Source organism: Sciurus carolinensis, chromosome 11 (genome assembly GCF_902686445.1).
Source record: "Sciurus carolinensis chromosome 11, mSciCar1.2, whole genome shotgun sequence".
In the NCBI taxonomy this organism is placed as follows: Eukaryota; Metazoa; Chordata; class Mammalia; order Rodentia; family Sciuridae; genus Sciurus; species Sciurus carolinensis.
This window is the reverse complement of record NC_062223.1, coordinates 1,210,424-1,224,903: the sequence shown is the minus strand read 5'-3', so window position 1 is coordinate 1,224,903 and position 14,480 is coordinate 1,210,424. Positions and strand designations below refer to the sequence as shown.

Below are 14,480 nucleotides of genomic sequence, written 5' to 3'. Positions count from 1 at the left end.
TTGAAGAGTACCTAGGCTGGTTCTGTAGCTTAGCTATTGTGAATTGAGCTTCTGTAAACATTGATGTGGCATCACTGAGGTATGCTGATTTTAAGTCCTTTGGGTATATACCAAGGAGTGGGATAGCTGGTCAAATGGTGTTTCTGATGTCTCCTTGTCCTCAGGATGCTGCAGCTCAGGACGGGTGGACACATGTGAGTGTGTGTGCACATGTGCTGTCCTGAAAGCCCTCCTGCCTAAGTATACAGCTATCCGGGCTCCCATCATAGGAAGAAGTCCCTAGACAAAGCTGAGCCCACCAGAAGCCTCAGCACTGTAGGTGGCAGGTGGCTCCCGGGCCTCAGCTTGTCTGGGCCTGGTTACATGGCCCTGGCGGGTTGCAGCTCTGTCTTTGGGTGCAGACAGCAGCTGACTTTCCACACTCTGTTTGCCCAGGAGAATCAGGTATTCCAGCTGGGCATCACCTGGGGAGGATGGCACAGTTCCTTTCAGTCTACTGAGAGCAGGCTTGGCACCAGTGGGGCAGAGCTGGCCTCTGAGGGACCATCCCCATGACAGACCCTGATGGTAGGTGAGGGCAGCTCTTAAAAATGTGTGTCCAGCCTGGCTGAGGAGGATGCCTGCCCGCCAGGCAGTGTCCAGGGCGCCCTGTGCAGACTAGCAGCACCTCCCCAGCTTCTCTGCACCCCTGTGCCCTGTGGCATGGGGTCCAGTCTTCTCAAGCCTCGTGAAAGCATGCAGAGTTTAGTGTGGGACTGACTGACCTCTAGGAATGCCCTCTACCGTGTCCAGTGTGCCTTATAGGGCCAGAGCAGCTGAAGCTCTCCTCCCTGTTCTTGCGTGTAACCTGCTCAATGAATTTGTTGTATATTAATTAATATTCCTGTAATCCCCTCCTAGGAACCTTTTGAGACCAAGGAATGGAAACTTAAACTAGTTTGAAAGGAAAAGGGAGTTGGTTAGGGATCCACAGAGCCCCTTGCTGTCCTCAAGGCCAGCCGTTATGCCTGGATCATGGGAGGGCATATGCCAGGTTGGGCAGCTCTTCATCCTACTGGCACCTGACCCACTGCTAGTGTTGGGATCTGAGGGGGAAGAGAGAAGGTGGATTAAGACGTGCAGAGATCATGACTAGGAGTTTCTCACAGAGACAGACCTCTGGATTCAAGGAGCAGGATGAGCCCCAAAGGACTGAGCTGTGAAGCAGTGTGCAGACTTGGCTGATGCTGACTCAGGCAGAGGAGAGGGCAGTGGCATGGACCTGGGGAACCAGGAAAGCTTCATCACTTCACAAGTGTGAAGGAGGGAAGGGCCGCTCCAAAGTCCACATCCCTGACTGGGAAGGAAGTCTGGGCATGCAGTGGCCGCAGACCTGCCCAGTGAGGGCAGACCCTGTGGCCTGGGTCTCTGTCCAGCTGCTGTGACGAGTGCTGAAGATGGACAGCTCCTAAACATACAAGTGTTTGCTCCTCAGCTCTGGGCAAGAATTCCAGATCAAGGGGCAGAGATCTGATACCTTTGAGGATGTCCTGGGTCCTAGATGGCGCCTTCTTGTGATTGGCTCTCGGCCTTTTATGAGAGCACAGGTCCCCTCGCAGGGGCTTGGTCACCTCCCAGAGGCCCCACTTCCAACACTGTCACCATGGACTGAGGCTTCAGCACATGGATTTGGGGGACACACATTCAGACCATGGTGTCACTGTAATTTTTTGGTGCTGGGGATTGAACCAAGGGTGCTGTCTCATGGAGCCTCAGCCCCACTGCTTTTTATTTCTTATTTTGAGAGCTGGTCTCCCTGAAGTTGCTGAGGGCCTGGTTAAGTCACTGAGACTGGCCCAGAACTTGTGATCCTCCTGCCTCAGCTTCCTGAGTTGCCGGGATTACAGGGATGCACCACTGTGCCCAGCCACTTTAAATGTGGTGATGTCAGGAGGTAGGTGCATAGTAAGGGATGCAGAGTAAGGGGACAGGCTGAGGAGACCACCTAGAGAGCAGCTGAAGTGGCTGTGTTCAGACCAACAGAGACAGCAAGGCAGCAGGTGGGGTGAAGATCGCATGCTGGAGAAGGGTCCACTCCACGAGCAGAAATGATGGTCCCAGGCTCCCTGCAGCAGACAGAGCTGCAGGAGAGACCAGGGCACCCACACGGGGATCCCAGCCTCCTCTCAGCTTCAGGAGTGCAGCCTGCAGCAAGTTTGAGGACACTCCAGTCTGGGCAGCTTCAAGTTCACAGGGGGCCCACCAAAGTAGATGACATCCTTGCCACAGGAGAGCCCTCCACATGTCCTAAAGACTCTAGTCATGCTAAGGAAGTTGTCCAAGCACAGTGCAGGGAAACCAGAAATCAGTAACAGATGACAGGCAGATCCACGGACACTTCAAAGTCAGGCAGGAAGTCTCTGGGAAAGTAGAAGCTATTTAAACTGAATACAAAATACTAGAATTGGTGGGACCTAGCCAGCCAAAGCAAGGCTGAGTGGGAGATTCATAGAACCTAGTGCTTATTTCAGAAAAAGAAGGAAGATCTCAAATCTGTAAGCTTCAGTCTTAGGAACTAGAAAAAGCAAAATCAACCCAAATTGAGCAGAGGAAAAGAAATAATAAGAGCAGAAATCACCAGAATTGACTCAGGAAAACAACAGGGGAAGTCACTGAAACCAAAATGTGGTGCTGGAAAAGGTCAGTAGAATTGATGCACCCCAGGCAAGACAGCTGAGGGGGACGAGTGCTGGGTGGGAGGGACAGGAGGGCTGCCGCCCATCAGACGCCAGGAGGCAGTGAGGCGTACTGCAGAACATCTTCCTCCCGTGAGTCACACAGCACAGGGTGCTTCACAGCTCTCCTGAATCCGCAAGAGGAGATGAGATAAAAGGTCCACACTTGTGCAAAACACGATCATGAAAACCTCAAGTTTCAAGCAAAAAAAAAATAAATTCAGTCAGGTCAGCAGGCAAAACAAACCAACAGCTTTGTGTGCTAGCGATGCACAATTAGAACCTGAATCATGCAGTAACTCCCACAGCAGCTCCCAAAACATGCTGTTCCAAGGTGTGAACTTGGTGTTTGCGGGGTCTGTGCCTGTGGAGAACAAACGGCAGACGCAGATCACAGGCGGCCTGCATGGGTGGAGGGACCTGCTCACGCGCCAGCCTGCCGAGGGTGTGAGTTTCCCCGCAGGCAGTCCTTTTAGGTCAGTGCAACCCAGCAGGGTCTGCAACTGTGGTCCAGCTGATTCTGAAATGTGCGTGGATGGGCACAGTAACTAGGACAGCTGCGATTCCAAAACTAGAGTGGAGTCGGTGGGGTCCCCAGGGTTAGGATTTACTTCAAAACCACAGAGTTAAGACGGAGTGGTGTTGGCCAGGGGACAGAAACTCACTGGCCTCCTGATACTGACAAGGTGCCAAGGAAATTCAGCAACAGGGATAGTTTTTCAACCACTGCAGCTGCAGAACTCAGGAGAAAGGAACAGAACACCACCTGGTCCTTACACGTCCTCAGAGAACACAGGGCACTTAGGAGAGTTTGTGGACTTGACACCAGAGCTCTGTCCACTGGTGGGAAAGTTCATGCCAGGGACTTCTCCTAGAAAGAAAAGAAACTGCAGGGTGGGAGACCATGGTGCACCAGTGATTGGGAGCTGTGCACAGCTGGAAGGACAGTGTTCCCAGCCCAGAAGAGCTCCCAGGCTTGGGAACACAGCCATGACACCTTGGGTAAAGGGCTCAGCACAGCTCCTGCCCGCCAGGAGCAGTCAGAGGTGCAGACCAGCCAGGATGAGGTCTTGCTGCACATGTGGCACACAGTGCAGGTGCCAGGTGCTTGGAGGACATGAGCCTGAGGAGACAGCTCTGCAGCCACCTGCACAGTGGCTTGGCAGGTGCTCATGGAGGAAGCACATGCTGACTGTGACCATGATTCCTTCCTGGGCATCTGCCCTAGAGAAGTGAACACTGTGTCCACACAAACCCATTCAGGAGTGTCCACAGCAGCATGGTCCTCAAGTGCCCCCAGCTGGTGAGCGGATGAGCGGACTGCGGGCCATGTGTACGGGGACCCCATCTCAGCAGTGACAACCCTGATCTGTCCCCATGACTGGTGCCCAGTGAGAGGCCTGTGTACTTCCCTCACTGGGCCCTGCTCTCAGAGAGGTGCCCGGGCAGCCAGGTGCAGTGGACAGCATGGCCCCCAGGTGTGGAATGGGAGTGTGGCTGCAGGTGTGGGTGGCGTACACCTGCATGTCCTTGCTGCAGGCAGTGGCCTCCTTGGGCTAGCAGTCACACGAGGACTGGCCCCATGCTCAGGCTGGGGCGGGGCTTGGGGCGGGTGTCCAGGGGTCAGGCCACTGACTGGGGAGGATGCAACTTTTGGCAGTGGGGGAAGGACACTACCCAGGGTCTGGGCCTCCTGGCAGATCCTCAGTCCCAGGCTGCCTCCCGGCAGAGATGGAATCCAAGCAATATAAAATGACACGCCACTTCAACAGTAAACTTGAAGCCAGCGCGTGGGTTCTCCATGTGTGTGTGTTCAGTCGCCAAACCTGAGCCCAGCTCTCCGGGAGCTGCTGGCGGGCGCCCTGACTGGTCTCTGCCCGCAGGCAGTACTGCTGGCATGACGAGCGGGGCAAGAAGGTGAAGTGCACGGCGCCCCAGTACGTCGACTTCGTCATGAGCTCTGTGCAGAAGCTGGTGACCGACGAGGATGTCTTCCCCACAAAATACGGTGCGTCTCTCAGCCTACCCAGGGCCAGCAGGGGCTCCTCCCGGGGCTGGGGACCGGGGGCGTGGGCCAGCCGCTGGGTGGCCTGCCACAGGAGGGACTGGGCTGTGGAGAGAGGCAGCGTCTGCGGCAGGTCTCAGCCCAGCAAGGTGAGTGCAGGCCTTAAGAAGGACCTGGACATGGCCCTGCACTGCCAGAGGGACAATGCCTGGTGGCAGGAAGTGCCCTGCGCTTGCCACTCGCCCCCTTCCTGGCCCCGTGGAGAGCCCTGGAGTGCCCGTCAGGTGGCATGGGGTGGCCTGCATGACGCAGCTGGCACCCCCACTCCAGACACATGCATTTCGGGGAGGGCTGGGACTGAGTGTCGCTTGAGCCCCTGCCATTTCTGCCGTCTCAGGGACTGCCCTGGTGGACGTCAGGGCCAGGGAGTGGCAGCAGGTGTGTGTGCTCCAGGCTGGCCTCTCGCAGGCCTGTGACACCCAGCCTCCCCCTAGGCAGAGAATTCCCCAGCTCCTTCGAGTCCCTGGTGAAGAAGATCTGCAAGTACCTGTTCCATGTGCTGGGCCACATCTACTGGGCCCACTTCAAGGAGACCCTGGCACTCGAGCTGCACGGACACTTGAACACACTCTATGTCCACTTCATCCTCTTCGCCAGGGAGTTCAACCTGCTTGACCCCAAAGAGACCGCCGTCCTGGACGACCTCACCGAGGTGCTGTGCAGCGGCCCCGGTGGGGGCGGTGGTGGAGGGGATGGGACCAGCAGCGGGGCCCCGGGGGCACAGAACCACGTGAAGGAGAGATGAGCCCCGAGGGCCGGACAGGGGTGCACATGTGCAAAGAGACAACCGTGGGTCTGCGTGTGCGCACACGTGCCCAGGCACGTTGGTGGTGAGGTCTGAGGCCCCAGGCTGCCCGAGTGTGGGCTTCACAGACGTGCTGCTGGGCCGCGCACTTCCTGCCCCCTGTTGGATGATGAGTGCCGTGGGTGGCGGAGAGCCTTGGATTCATTCATGCATTCAATAAGCATTTATTGGACTGAGGGCTGAGTCTTCTGTAGGGTGTTCCTCCCTTGGGTCTTCCCTGTGGCCCCTGCCCTCCCCTTGCCCCTCCTTAGGGGACTCCACTGCTTGGGAAGAAACACCTCGTGGTAGGTGGATCCCCTCCAAGAGGGCTTGGCCTGCATACCTGAGTTTCTGCTCTGTTTGGGGGTGGGGCTCACTTTTACAGAGACCCCCTCCCCGCGCCCCTCCTCTGCCCTTGCTGGGATCCTGGCTTCGGATGGCTCTGAGCAGAGCCGGCTGTGGGAGGCCTGGGGTGATCTGCAAGGGTGCCCGCCTGCTGCTTGCTGCCGTCATCCCTTCCTGCTGCCTCCCTGATGCAGGGGGGCCTGCCGTGTGCAGGTACCGGGGCGGAGCCAGAAGAGGGCTCAGGCCCTGCTGGGAGGTGCAGCTGTCAGCAGAAGGCAGAGAGCCGCTTGAGTTCATCTGTGCAGTCCTAATAAAAAGAATCCTCTCAGGTCAGAGCCTTGTGTGTCCTCAGCCTGGTCGCTCCCCTTCAGAGTGGGCAGCCCTGCCCGTGTCCAGGAGCAGTGCCAGTTGCCGGGACCACATTGCCTTCTGTGTCACCCTCGTGCAGGGACAGGCACCCTCTCGTGTGACTGCGGTTGTCTGAGGGTCAACTCCCGCACTCCACTGCAGGGCCATTCTGGCTGGGGCTGTGGGCTCAGGGATGTAGACGTGAGAGGGCCGAGGGAGGAAGCAGGGTCAGGGGCCTGAGCTGCGGCCTGGAGCTGGTCTGGAAACCTAGTGGGCAAGGGAGAGAGCCCGTGCAGGGGCACGGCCTGGCCAGCACAGACCTCAGGACCTTGGCCCACCCCATTGGAGGCCTACTGTGCCTGGTGACTGAGGACGGCTGCCCCTGTGGAAGGTTCAACCTCTGCATATGCCCCTCAGTTGCTGGCCCACCTGGGTTCCGGCAGGCCCTGCAGCTCAGCCTGCACAACATGCCTGTGCCTGACAGGCCCTTCCTCCACCTCCCTGCACTGTGGCCAGAGCCCTCCCTCTCTGCTTCCCATGGGGGTCTTTTCAGCTCCCTACCGCTACCGGGGCCAGCCCCACCTGCCTGCTCTCTGGACCTTGGCAGCGGCTTCCTTGTTGCTTGCTGGGGACAGTCTCTCCTTCTCCCACCCTGGAGAGCTGCCCCCAACCTGATAGCCCCAAGGGTCCCCAGAAAGTCGAGGGACACCCAGGGTCTTCACAGCCTGGCCCCACTGCCTCCCCACATGGGCCCTGCCCTGTCTCTTTCATCATCAGCTGCACAGTGGGTCAGCTGGGGTTTCTTTAGACCAACACCAAGCCTGCTGACTCAGTCCCAGGGATGGAGCCCCCTGGGACTCCCACCCTGGGTGATGCCCAGCATGTCTCCTGTCGTAGAACTTGACTGTGGGGGCTAGCTCAGGCACCTTGGCTAGGGTCTGCGCTGGCTAGGGTGCCGTGGGGCTCCCAGGGGAGGGATGGCACGAGCAGGGAGGAGCCTGGCCTCGCAGGGATGCCCTCTTGTCAGCTCCCAGGGCAGGAGGTGTGGGGGCTGGGCTCTGGGCTGAGCTCTGTGGGGAGATGTGACCTGCAGCTTGGGTCAGCATGTTTAGGAACTGACCTGGCTCCCTGGTGGGGGCTGGTGGAGGTGGAGGAGCCTGCTGGTGGGGAGTGTCTGGGTTCTGTGACTGGCTGGGGTGGGGACTGGGATGGAGGGGTGACACGTCTCCATAGGGATCACAGGACAGCCGCAGGCAAGTGTCCGGGATGCATGTCGTCCTGACTCTTGGGGCACTGTAGGACTCCTGGCCACACATCACCTGGGAGGGGAGGGGCAGCTGGATGAGGCTACAGTCAGCCCTTTGGGGATGTCTCCTGCTTCTTCTGAGGGTGATTGGACAGTGCCATGTGCTCTTGGCCACCTGATGGCTCTGGCTGCAAGGCCCACGGTGTCCCGGCCACCTCCGGGGCCTTGGGGAAGCCTTCCTGCCTCTACCATGTCTTCCCTGCCTGCATGCAGGGTCCCTTGGTTCTCCCTGCATTGCAGGATGGCAGAGCCCAGGCTGAATCCCAGTGGGTGCCCTTAAGTTTGTCCTGGAAGGTGGAACGATTTTCTCCTCAGAGTCCACGACCTGATTGCTAGAACCTGCGTCACGCAGTCAGTGCTTACGTAGCCAGTGGTGAACGCTGCAGGGGCGTCAGTTCCTGACTGGCTGACCTTGAGGCCAGAGACTTGGGTGGGCCCAGTGTGCCCCGGGCATCATGAGCATCCTTCCCCGTGAAGGAGGCCGCTGTCGGTGGGGGGGCGGGGGGAGCAGCACAGCCCAGGGCCTCTGGAAGCTGGGAGGGGAGATGAGCTGTCCCCAGGAGCCTCCAGAAGGAACCAGCCATGCTGATTGTAAACCCGATCTTAGCCTGACAAGACTCGTATTCTGGCTCGCAGAACTATAAGGTGACAAATTGGTCTTAAGCCACTCAGCTGCTGGCAAATGAAGGCAGTTCTTGGTCCCAGGAGTGAGGCACTGCTGTAACAAATACCTAGAACTGTGAAAGTGGCTGTGGGACTGGGCAGTGGGCAGAGATGGGAAGACCGAGTCCCTGGGCAGGTGGCTGGCAGAGTCAGGGATGTGGCAGAGAAGGGTCAAGCTCATCTCTGAGGAGACGGAGTTTCTGCGATTGTCCTGTGAGTGGAGCTAGCAAGGAGCCTGTGGTGCAGCAGGTGCCGCCGAGCCGTGCTGCGTGTTGTGGAAAGCAGGACCTGCACGCAGCAAGCCCCATCCTGCTGCTCGTGCAGCTTAAGCGGGAGGAGGCCATGGGGACAGCTTTGAGCAGCAGGGAGCTCTCGCCAGCCGGGCGGGCGAGTGGCAGAGGATTCACTCAGGGAAAGGCTGAGCTTTCGTAGCACCTCAGAAAGGTGGAGAGGTCAGAGTGCACTCACACCGAGGGCTCTTGAAGATACTAAGTGTGTGCTGGTAGACACCTTCGGTCATCTCCACAGGAGCTAAAGTAGGGAGAAGAGCGTCTACAGAGGGCCTGGGGAAGCCCCTCGCCTCCCGGAGCGAGCCCACGTGCAGAGGGAGACACCGTGAGGTTCTGAGGAAGCGCTGTCGTCAGAACCCTGCCTGCTAGGCCTGAGAGTCAGGGACTGGGTGAGGTAAACGCCTGTTGGGCCCGAGTCTGCAGCCAGCGGTAGCTAAGGAAACCGTCCAGCCCTGCCAGCACTTGCCTTTGGCTGTGAGGTCACTTCAGCCACCCCACCAGCTCAAGGTTCATGTGTCAGACTGCTCTGGGGGTAGCAGTGTGGGAACCTGGCACCTCTGCAAAGGGGCCACGAGGCACTCACAGGGCCTGTTGTGAAGGCCTCAACAAGATGATCGTGCACGGAGCTCTTGGGCATGTGCCTAGCCCTGACTCCGCCTCCCTCCTGAGCCCCAGGCTGGTGCTGGGCTTCTGGGTCAAGAGAGCTCCTCCCTCACTTGTCAGCCCTCGCCTTCTCTCTCCTCAGGCGTGGCTGCCTTGATGTCCTCCATTGCCCGCTCCCTCAGCTTCCTGCTGACCTCCATCCACCCTGTGCCAGATGCCACCAAAAGAAACTTGGGTTGGTGACAGGAAGTCGGGGAGGGAGATCCAGGGAGGGAAATTGTAAAGGCAGAGGGGAGAAGTCAGAGAAGGGGGTGGGGAGGCACTGGCCCACAGGGAGAGGGGACAAAGGACAGGAGACGGCCATCTGTGAGGACTGGCCGCCTCGTGATGAGCTCCCTGGCACGGGATGAGTGGGCAGGGCCGCTGCAACAGCCCACCCTGCAGCTGACCTGTGGGACATCAAGGATCCACCTCCCCCAAGCTCCCAGGCCTCCTGACACCAGGGTTCAAGCTCCCAGGCCTGACCCCAGGGCTGCTCCATTCTGTACTCAGGTCACCTGGAAGCAGGCACCGAGGCTGGGACGGCGCCCAGAGCAGAGGCCTGCTGCTCCTCTGCCCTCCTCCCTGGGCAACTCTCGCCCTGCTGCAGTGCCAGCCGGCTCTCAGCCCCATTGTCCACCTGTAGACCCATCGCTGGCTCACTGGGACCCCAGCACCGAGGCCAGGCAGTGGTAGGCACAGACCCAAAACATACCTGAGAACTGCCAAGTCCTCATCGGAATTCCTTCACAGGAATAACGCTGAGGACCATTTGGCTCCATGCTCCGTCTAAAGTGCTCAGGACAGTGTCTGACACATGGGAAACCCCTTCGTGTCTGTTCTATTTTTTATATGAATAGTTTGGGGTTGAGCTTGCTTTGGCTTCTGTTGGCCGAAACAAGAGAGCTTGGTGGGAGGAGTGGGATTGAAGGGCCACAGGGTCAGGAGGTGGGCAGGTAGGAAGCTGGCAGGTCTGTTCAGTAAACTGGTTTCCTTCTGGGACTCCAATCCAATGCATATAAACATAACCATAGACTCAATGTCCAGGGGTCAGCAGGAGGAAGAGGGGTCTGTGTGGTCAGCTCTCAGAAAAGCACCACAGACCACAGACCAAGATCTCCTGCCCATGGCGCACAACCTGGAGCCCCAGAGCCAGAAGACCAGGCACCTTGCTTGATCGGGACAGCCCGATTCCTTCCTCAATCCTCCCTTAAAGCCAGAATCAATTGAAATCGTGCGGCATGCCACGGCAAGAGTCTGGCCTCAGCTGCTCTCAGTGCCTTCTGGGAGCCCACCTCCCTTGAGGGCACAGGGACATCCAGGGGCGCAGAGGATGACCCCAGCCTCACCGCAGCACTCTTGCTCCTGGACTTGGAGCTCACAACTAAGGCAAAAACTAAGGCTCTCAGGCTCTTCCTGTCAAGATGGTGCACCAGCTGGATGCTGAACTTCAGAGCAGGGCCTCAGCCGTGCTGTTCCACCCCAGGAGACCCATGGCGGTAGCCAAGGGGGGAGACGGTTCAGGAATGCTTCAGAGCCGTGCAGAGCCTCCACGGGCACAGGGTGGCCCCACCAGCCACAGCCCCCACTCTTGGCAGGTGTGGTGCAGCCCTGCTCTAGAGATGGTGGGGTGAGGGGTGGGCACTGCACCAGGCCACACTGCAGACATGCCTAGGAATGGTGGCTTTGCGGTCATGGTGGTCTCTGCTCAGACCCCCATAAGACTGCCCCGATCTCAGGCCGTGGGGGACTCCTAAGCACTCCCAAACATGGGGCTGGGAGTTCTCTGGCACTGGGAATTGGATCTGCCCTTTATGCAGTCATGGAAGAGGGGCAGCTAGGCTTGGTGGACATGGTCCCATGGTCAGCTACCCTCCACAGAGTGTGCAGCTGGGCCATCCTCCATCAGCCTTGGACCCTCTTCTGAGCCAGGCCTGAACTCTGCCCGAGCAAAGAGCAGGAAGGCTTACTCTCCAGGAGAAGGCCAGGTGCTGGTGACCTGTGCAGGTCCCAGGGTGGTGTTGGAGCTGCAGGGGTGAGGAGAGTGTTCCCCTGCTCCCCGCTGCCCATCCCCAGCAAAGCTCCATGCCAGCCCTGGCTCTAACAGCAGGCAGTCTGGGGAGATGCCCCAGCATGTGACTGACCACAGCTGCCTGGACCCCTGTGCAGGGGTTGTTCTCTTCAGCAGGCAGAGCCTGCACTGGCTTACTTCAGGGTGAGAGCGGCCTCTAGGTGCCTCTGCCCCTTCCCATGCCCACCCGGCCCGGACGGAGACCTCGCATCAGGTGTCTTTTCGGAAGGAATTTATTGTTCCGGAACTGAAGTTGCTCACAGTTATTTGACAGGGATACACTGGCTGGGGCTTGTCCACTCCCGGGACGTCTGCGTGAGTCCGCGTGTGTCTGAAGTACAAAAGAGGAAGGCTAACGAGAGGTATTGCTTTCGTACCCTCTGTCTCCTGGATAAGCCCCTTCCCGCTGAACCGCGTGGCTCTTGCTGTTACAGGTGTTTGCTTTTGTCTTATGTCTGGAATCCCAGCCTGTGGTGGCGTTTTAATGTAACAGAAGCACTAAAATTTATACATGAGGGCGGCAGGGGAGACCCAGAGCGGTGCACTCCCGCGGCGAAGGCATGCATCCAACCTGCCACCGGCCCTCCTGCTGCCCGCCTGCGGCCTGTGCCAGACTGGAGGGCCGGGCCGGCCTAACAGAAAGGAACACGGACAGAAGCCAAGGCGGGGTGGAGCAAGGCGGGTCTGCAGTGGGCAGCGGGCATGGGCAGGGTAGGCCAGGCCCCCAGCCTCACCATGTACAGGAGAAACACGCTGCAGAGGCACACGCCACTGACTCTTTCTGTCCTTTGTAGGTTTTTTTTAGTTGGTTTTTTTTTTTTTTTTTTTTTTTTTTTTTTTAAATATAAAAAGAGCCCCGAGGTGGGCCTGCCATCCCATGTGTCAGGGGGGTGCCAGCCCAGGGCCCTCTTTTCTACCCCTTCACTCTCAGACACAAACCCAAGGTCATCCAGCCTGGCCTGGCCAGAGGAGCAGGGGGCGGTCTCAGCGGCCCTGCTCAAGACCCCACCTGGCCCCAAGCCCCCCAAAGGAGCTGGAGCTGCTTCTAGGCAGCAATAAAACCTGGGGCAGAGCTAACCCGCTGTTCTTTAAATATATATATATGTATATGTATATAGAAATAACCAAGAGCAAAGAACCAAAACACAGGACCTCAGCCCTGCCCCAGGGCTCCCCCCACCCCCTCACCCTTTTCCAAAAACAACCAAGAAAAAAAAGTTTATAAAAATATCTTGCAGGAATTCTTTAAAGTTTACAGTAGCTTGCCAGCGCGCATCTACCAGCCAGCCCCACTGCCCCCGGCCCCCGACGGCTGTGTCCTCCGAGGGCACCTTGGCTCCTGACCCACCCTGCCCGAGACAGACAGACAGACGGACGGACAGACGGCAGGAGGGCTTGCCGCCACCCCTTCCCTGAACAGAGAACAGAGAAATAAAGAAACTCAATAAATTAAAATAGCAAATAAATAATACTGGTCTCAGCCCAGCACCCACAGCCTGGCCAGCCCTGGCAGCTCCGGTGCCCGCAGGGTCTGTTCCACTCAGCCAGGGAGGACCTTCAAAGCCAGGCGCGCCCACTGCCCCCAGTGAGGCGGTGCAGAAATGGATGCAGACGAGACAGGAGGTGGCCCTGGTGAGGCCAAGGTGCGGAGGACAGGAGGCTGCCGGGAGGCCTCCAGGTGCGGCTTCGCCTGCCACGCCACGCCACGCCCCAGAGGCGGCCTGGCAGGCTGTCCCTGCCGCGGGTCTGCTGGGCTGGAGGAGGCATCCCGGAGCCGGGCCCTCCTCCCGCGGGCCCTGCGGGGCTGCGCGGGGGCCAGGGCGGTGGACGTGGGCTGGCCTCGCCGCCCGCCCGGCAGCAGCAGGAGGAGGGAGGGCGGTCCGCAGCAGCTGCCTTCGGTCAGCCCGTGTCCGCGCGGAGCAGAGGGTGGCCTCCTGGAGGTGGCATGTTAGCTTTTCGGGATAATTCCTGGTATCAGAGCGGAAACAAGCGACGTCGTCAGAGACAGGCAGGGACAAAGACCGCGAGAGAAAAGAGAGCGAGCGGCGCCCCCGCGCCGCGGCCGCGCTCTCCTTTGCTCCCAGGCTCGGAGGCAACGTCGGGGCGGCCGCGTGGCCGGGTCCACACTGGGCGCTGGCGGTGGGCGCGGCCAGCGCTGTGCTGGGGAGGGACTAGTGTCTAAGGCTGCTCGCGGCGGGCGGCGGGCGGCCCCATCCCGGCCGTGTCCTTGCCCATCGGGTGCTCGGCGTCCCCTCCAGGGCCAGCGGCCTCGGAGTCGCCGAGGGGGCCGTGGGCACTCCGCTTGGCGGGCGTGCTGGGGGCCTGGGCCGCCTGCCCGTTCTTCTCGTCTGAAAAAAGTTGTTTAATTACGTCAAAGAAGTTACTCAATGGGCTGCCTGGGTACACAGAACAGAGACAAAAAAGAGAAAAGAAAAAGAAAGGGGGAAAGGAAGGGAGGGAAGGAGAGAGAAGAACAAACACACAAATGAACCGAGGGGCCTCGACAGAAGGAAAAGCCCGAGGAGGTGTCTGAGGCGGCGGCGGCGGGGCTCCTCCCTCACCGGGAGGGGCGCGAAGGCCTGGGAACCCTCCTCTCCCCCCAGCCTGGGGCCTGTGGGCTGGCTGACCCCAATTCTGGAAATAGTGCTGTAAAGGCCAGGGCGGCTAGGCACGCGAAGACTGAGCAGGACCCTGAGGTCAGCGACTGCCCCTGCAAGAGCCTGCACAGGGTTGGGCAGGTCGGAGCAGCACCTGAGGACTCAGCAAGGGAACGTGCCTGCCGCACCTCCCAGGAGGCCTCAAGCCAGCCCCTGGCCAGTGTGAGCATTCAGCAGCAGACAGACAGATGGACGGATGGGTGGACAGGCATGGAGGGCATAGGCAGGCAGGCAGGGGGCTGGGGACAGGCAGCCAGGGCCAGGTTCCTGGTCCCAGAAGGAAAGAGGAATGGGGCAGAAACAGGGTGACCACCCTTCCTGGGGCCCATGCTCACTGCCCAGGTAGGCCAATGGGCACCTCAACTCCACTTCCTAACCTGACCTCCATCTGAGCCCAGAGCACTGCAGGCCCCGCCTCTCCCTGCCAGGCACAGTCAGTGGACAGATTCCACTCTGAACCTTGGACCCTCACCAACCTCAGGTATGGGGACCCCTTCCTGCTCCGAGCCTTGGGGTCTCTCCTGTGCCTGCCCTGGCCCTTGGGATGGACAGGGACTGCCCAGGGAGGCGAGTGAGGGATGGACACTGCTCCTGG

General features: G+C 59.3%; 2 protein-coding genes across 22 annotated transcripts in view; one reads left to right on the top strand and one right to left on the bottom strand.

Moving 5' to 3' along the window:
- The window catches only part of Mob2 (MOB kinase activator 2), a 62,060-nt gene extending 55,823 nt beyond the window's left edge, over window positions 1-6,237 (top strand). For all 4 annotated transcript variants that reach the window (XM_047519633.1, XM_047519631.1, XM_047519632.1 and 1 more), the window contains exons 4-5: window positions 4,598-4,722; window positions 5,214-6,237. In XM_047519633.1, coding sequence (XP_047375589.1) covers window positions 4,598-4,722; window positions 5,214-5,524 — 436 coding nt within the window. In that variant the 3' untranslated portion in view covers window positions 5,525-6,237. The remainder of the gene's footprint in view (window positions 1-4,597; window positions 4,723-5,213) is intronic.
- A 5,215-nt stretch (window positions 6,238-11,452) lies between these two features.
- Window positions 11,453-14,480, bottom strand: part of Brsk2 (BR serine/threonine kinase 2) — a 53,026-nt gene continuing 49,998 nt past the window's right edge. For 6 of the 18 annotated variants that reach the window (XR_007104069.1, XM_047519128.1, XM_047519131.1 and 3 more), the window contains one exon: window positions 11,453-13,196. Coding sequence is in view for 11 of the 18 variants with exons in the window: in XM_047519128.1 (XP_047375084.1) it covers window positions 13,177-13,196 (20 nt within the window). In the remaining 7 variants the exon portion in view is untranslated. Of the gene's footprint in view, window positions 13,625-14,480 lie in introns of all 18 variants that reach the window. The other 12 variants (XM_047519118.1, XM_047519121.1, XM_047519120.1 and 9 more) reach the window with 6 other exon arrangements.